Consider the following 11,307-nt stretch of genomic DNA (forward strand, 5'->3'; position numbering starts at 1 on the left):
TAAAGTCAAACACACTTGAATAGCCTTGTGCACTTTGCTGTCTTTGCATTGACAAAAAGTTGCTATGTCTTTGATTGTTAGAGAGACAGATATTGTGCATAGCTCTTGCAAACATCTTGTTGTTCCTCCAGTGGTGTTGGATGACAGTAAGCGTCTAGCCAAGCGGAAGCTGATTGAGGAGAACCGTGAACGGCGGCGACGCGAGGAGCTGCAAAAGACAGTGTGGGAGCGGCCCGAGCCCACGCAGGAGGAGTGGGAGCTGATCCGGGTTGTCACAGAGGCGCATATGGCCACAAACGCCCAAGGCAACCACTGGAAACAGAAGCGTAAATTCCTGGTGAGAGGTCTCTTCCCTGATGACCGGATCGCAGTGATGTTTCTTGTGTTTTAGGATGTTTTTTTTTTTTTTTTTTTTTTTGGGTGGGATTCTATTTTTCTTTCTTTCTTTTTTTTACCCTACCACAACCCTAGATTCCCTTTCCCCAACCCTTCCCGCACAATTCCCAAGCCCTTCCTCACCGCTGTTCCCATTGTTAATATGTCCATGTTTTTGTATCTCCTTGTAGAGTGGGGAGTGTTAGATGGACGCTGGAGACTTTCTACCACAAAGGCAGCAGCACTAACTTTAATGGAACACCTTTGTCCTTCTTTTCTCAAGCTCCGTTTCCTAAACCAAAACTGTTTTCTCATGTTTGTTCCTTTTTCTGATATTCTTCTCTCTGTCTTTTTCTAACCAAATTTCTAATTGTTTCACAATTGTTCTTTTCTCTTGAATCTAACTGTCCTCTACAGATTGAAATTCTGTTTGAGGATTCTTTTAACACTGCTGTGGGTTTCCATGTGAAGTTTTAATTGCCTTCTTTAAATGTTTGAAGCTTTTTATTTGGCAATTACATTTACCCCAATGTACGTCATTCCACTAGTTTCTTAATTCTATATGTTACAGCATTAAGATTTCTAATTTAAAGGAGACGTATGTATTTTTTGTGCCAGTGGCACCAAGTGGAATTGAAATCTGTCTGATTGAGTGCACAGACACAGCCAGTTATTTTTGCAATTGTGTTTCATGATGCTAGAGGTACAGAAATTACAAACTTTACTTGAACTTCAGTAGGAAAAATGTATTAGGCTTAGCAAGGCTAATTCATCTGTCTGTTTCTTAACTCATAACTGATTCAGAGATTTGTTAGCATTACTCAAAAATTCATGTAAGACTTTGAAGTAACAAAAATATATCTAGGTAAATATTACAGCTTATTATGAGGTATATTGATACATATAATTTGATTTTTACTTAAGTTCTTGTACTAAACATTTTGAATCCATAGCAAAAATGGGCTTCACTCATAAAACACAACAGTGAATTTCTGTGTAAATTGTTCGTAAAACATTCTTATGAAAACTGTTACATTGAATTGAATGTTAGTTTTTACTGATGACTTTCACAAAAAAAAAAAAAAAAAAATTGCTCATGAGCTATGATTAAAGCATCATTGTCTGTTTGAACAGACTATTAAGCCACTTCAGATATCATGCAAATATCATTAAATGTCAAAAGGCTGAAAAATATCAACAAAAAAATATATATGTAAGCTAAATCGCCCAGTTCTAGTTTTCATATATTGTGAGGTAGAACACAAAATTAACAGCAACATTTGTACTAAAACTTTTTTCAGGTTTTCCTATGGCCAATTTGCAGTAAAAATTTTATACTTTCAATCCTAAATTTCTGTATGCAGTTATTCTGTATGTAATATTATATGATGATGATTTTAAAGCCTCGAAATCCATGGAAACTCCACGCAAACTAAATATCTCACTGTCACTTTCTGTCTGCACTCACCTGTCCAGTTTAAACTTGTTCTTTTTAGTTGACTTGACTCGGGTTCTTCATTGAAACTTCACGATCCCTGTTGATTGCCCAACAGGTCGAGGAAGCAATGCTACTTAATGAAATAACATGTAATTTATTCTGTACTTCTGACCAGAGTGCAGTGGGGGTGAAGGAAGCAAAGGTAAGAACCAGCAGAGCAAACACATTTATTTATGATTTTATCCAAAAGAACGCTCTCTCAAATTCTCAGCTGCTTCCATTTCTGTCACGTTTTTTTTTTTTTTTTTGCGGAAACATTTACATGCTGAATGCTTGAGGCATTTGTTTGGAGTGTTTGTGTAGCTCTCTGCTCGCTGTGTCAGAATGAAGGTGTACACAGAAGAGGAAAGCTGAATAATTGACTAATGTCAAAGGGGAATATCAGGCTGGTTTTGCGCTGAACTCAGCTCCCAGTCTTCTTTTGCTTTGTTTTTGTTTTTGTTGTTTTTTTTGCTCTGTCTTTCACGTCACATTTTTCTGGTCAGAAGGTCACAAATCTTAAAAAATAAATAAATAAATAAATCCAAATATCAGTGGATAACCCTAGTCAATGAGCTCTCCAGCAGAAGGAGATATCAAAGACGCTTCTCTGCTCTGATCTTCTAGTTTAAGTTTCTCATCTTTCCTCTTTTCCCTCTTAATAACTGGGCTCCACTCTTGTTTCGTTGACATGTCTTGCTGTAACTTTGGCCTTCTTTGTGCTTTAGAGGGGAATGAGGATTTGCTGTGTCACACCTTCGTCTCTGTGAATGTCCATTACCTATAAATATCTGTGTTACTGAGCACACAACCTCTCCCCTTCCTCTCGTTGCAGCCGGAGGACATCGGTTCGGCACCCATCGTCAACGCACCAGAAGGGAGCAAAGTGGACATAGAAGCCTTCAGTCAGTTTACAAAAATTATCACCCCCGCAATCACTCGTGTTGTTGATTTTGCCAAAAAACTGCCCATGTTCTGTGAGGTAAGAAGCCTGCTGTACATTCCATCAAACAACACATTCTCACTCCCAACTCGTCACATATGGAGGCTTGGTGGACTCCATGGCGTCACTTTTTAACACACCAGGGTACCCCTTTAGTGTAATTTATAATTTCATAGATATTTTGGAGCACCTAACCTCACCCCTACCCTAAACCTAACCACTTCTCAATGATATAAAATGGGTAACAGGCAAATAAAAGTGCAGTCGTAGAGTATTAAATTATAACAGGCAATTTGTGTTGCATTCCAAGTCTTCTAAAGCCATACGATATATTTATGTGAAGAACAGAGTGGAACTTAAAGTTTTAATTGCTGAAAATGATCCTGCTCCATGAACGCACACTGTCAGATATCATTCAAAATATGTTAGGTTGTTGCAGTCGGTCTCGAGGCATACAAGAGCCAATACCATTTCACAAAAAAAGCCTACATAACTCTTATTCTGTCAACAATTTTTTAATCTAAGCTTTATGATGGATGGAGACAGTGATCGCTTTTGGGTCTGTTCCTCACACCAAACAATCTTTTGGCCCCCCCGGAAAAATATCTAAATAGTGTAATGTAAATGAAATTACTATATAAATTACATATATGTCATAAGGGCAAAATGATACACAAATACATAATTTTATCATGACGATAAAATTCCCATGCCAATCATGTCTGTGTATGATGCCAAAGATTTCTCATTGAAAGTAATAGAGTACCCTACACATTGAAAAATGCTAAAAGGGGTATGCTATGCATTAAAAAAGGGGTGTCAAGGCCTCCTGATCAAGCATCTATATGTGACTAGTTGGGAGGGAGAACGTTTTGCATTAAATGCAGGAAATTAAATCCTTCAAAACCTAGCTTACAGCCAAACAAGCAGTTGGTCAATGTGAATTTTTAAAGGTCTTCTGTACAAAAATCAAAGCAGAAAATGCATCAAAATGAGGGAACAATTTAATGAGATGAAATTAATTCATTTGTGCACCAGACAGTCTCTTGTTTTTTGATGCACAATAATACATACTGTGACTGTGATTATTGTGTAATTTGTGTAATTGTTCAGCTGCCTTGTGAGGACCAGATCATTTTGCTGAAAGGTTGCTGTATGGAGATCATGTCTCTGCGAGCGGCGGTGCGCTATGATCCTGAGAGCGAGACTCTAACGTTGAATGGGGAGATGGCCGTCACACGGGGCCAGCTCAAGAACGGGGGCCTGGGCGTGGTCTCAGATGCCATTTTTGATCTGGGCGTCTCGCTGTCCTCCTTCAACTTGGATGATTCAGAGGTGGCGTTGCTACAAGCCGTGATTTTGCTTTCCTCCGGTTAGTGCTATCTTCACTTCTCAAAGTTAATCCAATCATTTATTCTTGTTCTTGTCCATCACATTATGTCAAAATGTATGCACATTGTATACAAATAAAATGTATACAAAAATCAGCCTTAAATATTGTAAAAAAAATCTCCCTCTCTTAGCACAACAACTCATTTTAATTAACATAAATAAATTAGTTTCTTGTTACAATGAAAAATCCTAAGAATGTTACATGGTTAAGAATTCAGATTGATGCAGGCATATGTCAGTTTTCTTCTAATTTCTAGTAAAAAAAAAAAAAAAAAAAAAAAATGGCTAATAGCAAATTGGGTAAAACATGTTTAAATGGCACCTTCATAATCAAAACAATCTAATTCCAATAAATATCAGAATATCCTTGTGTGTGCAAATGCAGTCAGGGAGAGGGGCATACATACATTAATATCAATGCTGTATTAAAGAAGGATGTACTATGACTAAAATGTTCATTTTGAACAATGAAAAAAAGCGTATTAACTACAGTACTGTGCAAAAGTCTTAGGCACGTCATTATTTTCACCCCCCCAAAAAAGTGCTGTAGTGTGTCAATAGGAAATATCCATTCACATTTACAAACATTCATTTTGCCATTAATTGTAATAATAAGACTCCACATGGAGATCAGAGCTCACCATCATCAAATCCATCTGTGATTACATGAAGAAACATATGAAACTGAGACAAACCAAATCCAGAAGAACTGTGGCCGTGTGTCCAAGAGATTTTAAGAAACCTGCCTCCAAAGCTACCTGAAAAATGATGCCCAAGTGTACCTGGACAAGAGCTGTTTTAAATGCAAAGGGTGGTCACACAAAATATTGTTTTGATTTAGTTAATATAAGTTAATTGATCAATAAAATCTATTTATAACAGTATTTTTTAAAAACATCCTTACTTTACAGTGCCTAAAACTCTTCACAGTACTGTATCTTTGCAGGCAGGTTTCTTCAAGCATCTTAGAGACACAGCCACAGTTCTCCTGGATTTAGTTTGTCTCAGTTTCATCTTTTTCTTCATGTAATCACAGACGGATTCAATGATGGTGAGATCAGATCACTGTGTGGAGCACCAGCTGTTGTCAGACTCCTTGTGTATTCAAAAATCTCACTGGATTATTACAATTAATGGCAAAATGAATGTTTGGAAATGTGAACGGATATTTCCTATTGACACACTACAGCAAAAGATATAAATAACTGGCTTAAAACCTTTTTTGGGGGGTGAAAATACTGACGTGCCTAAGACTTTTGCACAGTACTGTACTTGGTTTGGTGAACCTCATAAAGTTGTTCTCCTAAAGTTGTTTTCCTTCATGATTGATTAATGTCAGTTTGTCAGTATGATTCATGACTTCCATTGGAAGTATGTTTAAAAGCTATTAGGCCAGCTGCAGTGGGTGTTATTGAGTGCCGATTACCCGGGATTACACAGGCCTACTTAATAACGCTATTAAAATGGGATTCTGCTTCAACTGAGAATGTCACAATCAATAGGTAAAGACTTCAGTGCCCACGTCTACTCTTATATCGATTTCTTATCGATTCCAGCACATTTAAACAGATTGTCCAGTACTGCAGCTGGCCTAACTCAATCAGGGACTTAAATGATTTTTTGATAATTAACTGGGTTTTAACTAGTGTCCTAAAGGTCTTTTTTCTGATTTGGTTTTAGAGAGAGAACAAAGGTGATGATTTTCTTTTTTCTATATCACTTTTCTGCTTTAACATATGAAACGTTTTCAACTAGAGTTGTCAAAAGTACTGTTGTACTTCGGTACCCAGTTGGTACTGAAATTTTAAAAATGTGATGCTTTATGCGCTGTTGAGTGGATTCGTAAACACCTATGATTGGCCATTGTGATCACAGTTCATCGAGTTTGTCTGTGATTATCTTCAATGATCAATGCTGTAAAACACTGTAAATAGTCTCTTCACCGAGCGCTTACACAGATACACATGGGAGCATTTGAAAGTAGGTGTCTATCGCAGACCAGTCCACTGATAGATGCCTGCTTTCAAACGCTCCTGCTCCCGCTTTCAAATTCAAACACTTCCGTGTGCTTTCAAACACTGCCGTGCGTTGATCATTGTAGCCAGTCACAGACATATCTGATGAGCGCGTCAACACAATGGCCAATCAATCAAAAGGTGTTTACAAATCCACTCAACGGTGCTCAAAGAGTCACATTTTTAAAATTTCAGTACCGATAGGTACCAAAGTCGGTACTTTTGACTCTATTTCCAGCACTGTAACACAACAGATGTCATTGGTCATGAAGAAAACCAATAACAGCTAGACTGCAATAGTCCCTTCTAATTCTGCTTGGAATTTTCTTTTTTGTTTAAAGTGTGTAATTTCTAGCACACTGGTGGCACCTATGTACCTGTTATAAATGTAGCACTGCGCAGTTTGTATTTAAATTTGTGGGCACGTTTGTGGCATTTTCATTATTTACTCACCCTCATGTCACTTCAAACCTGTATGACTTTCTTCTGTGCAACCCAAAGATATTTATAGAGATGTCTCAGGTGTTTTTTTTTTTTCTTTTGTTTTTTTTTTTCTTTTGGCCTTACAATGGAAGTTTTTATTTTTCGGTGAACTACCCCTTTAAATCAACATAGACAACACATATAAAGTATAAATGCTATAAAAAGGCACACTTCAACAGGCTGGTGTTTACATACGCTTGTCTTCAGGATGTTAAATGACTCAAACTACAATAGAAATAATTTAAAAGTTTTTTTTAAATCATGACATCACCTTCAAGCCCATCTTTTTTTTTTTATTTAAAGTGAATTTGTTTTAAAATTAAACTGGAACCAGCCATCATCTCTTCTCCTCTGTTTCACTGGCAGATCGTCCAGGTTTAACGAGTGTAGAACGGATAGAGCGTTGTCAGGAGGAGTTCCTATTGGCCTTTGAACATTACATCAACTACCGTAAGCACAAGTTGGCTCACTTCTGGCCCAAGCTGCTGATGAAGGTGACAGACCTGCGCATGATTGGTGCCTGCCATGCCAGCCGCTTCCTGCACATGAAGGTGGAATGTCCCACAGAGCTCTTTCCGCCCCTCTTCCTGGAAGTGTTCGAAGACTGATGGCCAACCAATCAGGCCAGGCTGCTCCCACCAACACCAACCTCCACAAATCCGACCTCCCCTCGAACTCTGTGTCCCTGTTCTTGGTCACATGAACACACTGTTTTTGTTCCTGGTCACTACTGAGCATAATTTCATTCCATAGTTTTAGGAGTAGCTCTCTGGCCTAATTTGAATGGAACCATTCCTTTTACAAAGCGGGTACGTGTGAATAGCGTTAGTTTGTTTTCTTTCACTCTTTGTTTGTTAAAAAAAAAAAAAAAAAAAAATCACCTTTCTGTTACTCAATTTTTTTGCTAAATTGTTTTATTTCTAATCATAGTCTCTGATGCCGCTTAAGTGAGATGTATGAACTATGCATTTGGGTTTCATGTCACGTCAGTCCTCAGAAAAAAGCGCCACACTGCAATACCTTTTTTCCCTTTGTTTCCCTAATCTGTTGGTTGAAAGGTCTTTTCATGCTCACATTAAGACATAGATTGGTAATAGTTCTGTTCCAAAACCCAATGAGCTGCCTACCTAGGCATCATTTCCCTAGATTGAGAGTGTACAAAAGCAAAATCACGACTGAGGGCTCTTTAATATCACAATTGTTTGTCCTAGACAAGATCGCTTAATGCAAAGCGAATTAAGACATTTGGTAACTTAAATTTTCCTGCTGCTGCTCTAGAGGAAGACCACAGTAATATTACATCTCAGCTGCCTCAATAACAAATTAATTCAAAGACAGTCGATTTCGATAGTCAATTTCTACCAAGACCTAATGATCTGCTGCTATCCACATTCATTTTAAAGCTCTGTACTCTTACTTTTTCAATAACTGTCTCATTTGTCTAATTTTCTCTCTAAAATAGTCATTGCCTTATGGTTAGAGAGTCAGACTGGTTGTGAGTTTGATTCTCAATACAGGCAGGAAATGACTGAGATGTCCTTGAAAGGCACCTAACCCCCAGTCGCTCCCAGAGTGCCGCAGAAAAAAAAGGCACGGTTTGCTGTGTGTGTGTCCACTACTCACTGCCCCTCACTGCCCCTAATTTATGTGCAGTAACTTTGAGTACATGCCGAGGACAAATTCTGAGTATGGGTTACTATACTTGGCATTCACGTCATGTCAAAGTATATAGATCAAATAGTTCTAATTAGCAATTAAATATTTCACCCAATGTGTGTTTGCTCTATGTATCCCAGTTTTGCATAGCTTAGCAACATGCTAACATCAAACTCTGTTGGATCAATTGGATTGTGAATTTCCCTTTCATTCATGTGAGGAGCACTGATTTGGAATGTTCTACATAGTCAGACACTTTGTGTGCCATACTAGTACTATCACTTATCAGGTTCCATTTCATTTGGCATGCTTTCTTTGAAGCCTATGTTGGCAATAGACAGTAAAGCAGCTTACTTGGTTTTGGAATTGGAACTGTTCTCTGAAAAAAAGTGGGCAAGGTAAACAAAACATTTCTAAATGGCAAGGTGGCATCAGTTTTAATGGTGGTAAATCCCTAAGTAAAATGTTTCTTTGTCAGTTAAAGCTTACTGGGCAAGTGGACCTTCATGATACATTAGTTAGAGTTAGACAGAAAGAGTAAATTCCAGTTATACATAGCACATACAATGTTTTTTGATGATCTCATATGTTGATCTCTATAAACTTTAGTCCTTGAAGAAACGTTTTTGACTGTCAGCAGAAAACACATTAAAAGCCCATGAGAGACTCTCTAGCCAGCATACACTAACATTAGTTCATAATGCCTCCTATTAAGGTGCCAAAAACTTCCCTGAAAATCATACTCTGCTTGGACTTGTGTTGAGCTGCTTGGAGGAACTTGAGGTCACATTTGTACCCAGCCATAACTAGACCTATTAAACTGCTGGGATGGAACTCTGTTCAGTTGATTTTTTCTTCTCTTCTATAGCTGTCACATGATAGACCAAGGCAATGCTTCTGCTTGAACTTGTTGGTGCTATGAGTTTGCCAATTTATACCTCCAGGACTGTTGTCATTTAACCTCTGAATGGTCTGGGTGATTGACACACATAAAAACACACAATGCTGAGGTCAGTGGTCAACCCTTCAATGTTCAGGGATGCTTTTGGATGTGTCTGTGATGTTGTTTCAGCTGTTTTCATTTCTTTCCTGGTTTTCTTGTTTCACTGTAGTGTTTTTAGTCTTTCTAGAGACATCCGTGTGTGCTGCAAAAGGGTTTGAATCCCACATACCTCTACTGATTATCAGGAACCGCCAGAACTTTTTTTTTTTTTTTTGCTGTTGAAAAACGGACATGAATTCAGAATCGCACCTCAAAACACAGCACATGTTCAATCAGTGTTCTGTTATAGTGATTCCTTTTTTAAGCAATAGAATTGCTCCAGTGGTTTTACATGTTTTGGATTATACATTCAAACGTACATGCCAACGTAGATATTAAACAGACTCAATGTCATTGCACAGACAATCAATGTGTCAGCAGAGAGTGGTATAGAAAGATGCAGAGGGAAGTAAAGGCCACAGCCAGGATCTAAAATTAACTTATACACCACAACTGTCAGTGGCGGGTGACCTGACCCTTTGCTCAGCTCCACACCAATATCTTTTTACATTTGCTTATGCAGACAAGCTTGACAGGAAGTCCAGTTTTTAATACTTTAGTAAAATTTAATTTACAGCTTTTCCCAAATCTATTTTTGTTGCAATTCTTCAGTAGATTTTAGTAGTTTATATTGTTTGATTTTAATCGCTCACACACAAGATTCAGAAAATTGTTTTTACAATTTGATTTAAACCATGTATTATGTTGTTGCTAATAATATTACCAGCCATCTGGCAAGTAAACACTTATGTACTTGCTAAAGCCTTTTTTTTTTCTGTGCCGGCACTTGGTGTGTTAATTTTGGACCCTGGCCACAGATCAGCACATGCATGCACAGACACGCTGGGAGTCAATACTATTTCCTCTGAGTGAGTAAGTAAAAAAAAAAAAAAAAAAAACACAAAGCACTACAAAAATAAAGATATTTATGGAAAGAAAAGGCTGTATTTTTTTTCAGACTGCAGATATTTTTTACATGTTATATGCACAATATTAACATTTTCCAGTTTTACACACTAGCAGAAAACAAAAGACTGTCTTTTTTCAAAAAGTCCTGATTTATTTAGCCGTCCCAGTTCACTGGTGATCTCTCCTTATTATGTGTTTCATTCTAAAGCCATTGTTTAACCGTGTCAATGACAACTAATATATACTTTTTAACTAATAATCATAACAAAAACAAAAAATCCAGCACAACCAATCACAAAAAGTGATTCTCTGTGTGTGGGAATGAAACCTAAAGGCCATAGTCAAAGAAACTGACCAGATATCACCAGGCTAAACTGAAAGAAATAGACCCCTAGAAACAATCACAGTTCATGTACTTCTTTTTCTCTGTGTCTTAGTTAACGCTTATCTGATCACATCCACAGTATGCTGGTTGCATGAATAAGTGAACTTTGAATGTGAATCAGTTATCCAACAATACAAGCAATTGTATTTCACTTTCTCTTCAATGTCTTTTTTCTTTACTTTACTTTTATTTTATTTTATTACCAAAATGAACATATTGCTCAGGCTTACTGTATGACAGTGAAGCCTTGAATTAAATTCAAGTTTGGATCATGATGATTTGGATATCCTGGAAGAGACCTTGCACTAAAAATATAATCCTGGATTTGGCAAAAAATGATGACGGTGATGATATTTGCACCTAAGGTGAATAGGACAATAAAGATGGTTTTGAGAAACCCCCGAAATATTTGTTGGCTGTGTTTGGTACATGACTAATGTAAGATTCTGCATGTAGGGGTAGGGGTGGGGGGTTTGGGTGAATTAAATTGATGTATATTTATTTAGCAGTCTTTATTTGAATAATGACTGTAATCTCACATAAAGATATTTACATATTTGACTCACATATTTTAACTAATTTTAACAAAATGTTTTAATAAAAAAAAATCCTCTTTTAATTTCAGTCTGT

General features: G+C 37.3%; 1 protein-coding gene across 6 annotated transcripts in view; it reads left to right on the forward strand.

Annotated features, from left to right (window-relative positions):
- The window catches only part of thrb (thyroid hormone receptor beta), a 384,429-nt gene extending 373,355 nt beyond the window's left edge, over positions 1–11,074 (forward strand). For 4 of the 6 annotated variants that reach the window (XM_067361444.1, XM_067361443.1, XM_067361442.1 and 1 more), the window contains 5 exons: positions 132–337; positions 1,929–2,015; positions 2,688–2,834; positions 3,909–4,167; positions 7,052–11,074. In XM_067361444.1, coding sequence (XP_067217545.1) covers positions 132–337; positions 1,929–2,015; positions 2,688–2,834; positions 3,909–4,167; positions 7,052–7,293 — 941 coding nt within the window. In that variant the 3' untranslated portion in view covers positions 7,294–11,074. The remainder of the gene's footprint in view (positions 1–131; positions 338–1,928; positions 2,016–2,687; positions 2,835–3,908; positions 4,168–7,051) is intronic. The other 2 variants (XM_067361446.1, XM_067361447.1) reach the window with 2 other exon arrangements.
- Positions 11,075–11,307: the final 233 nt, after the last annotated feature.

This window comes from Chanodichthys erythropterus, chromosome 15 (genome assembly GCF_024489055.1).
Source record: "Chanodichthys erythropterus isolate Z2021 chromosome 15, ASM2448905v1, whole genome shotgun sequence".
In the NCBI taxonomy this organism is placed as follows: Eukaryota; Metazoa; Chordata; class Actinopteri; order Cypriniformes; family Xenocyprididae; genus Chanodichthys; species Chanodichthys erythropterus.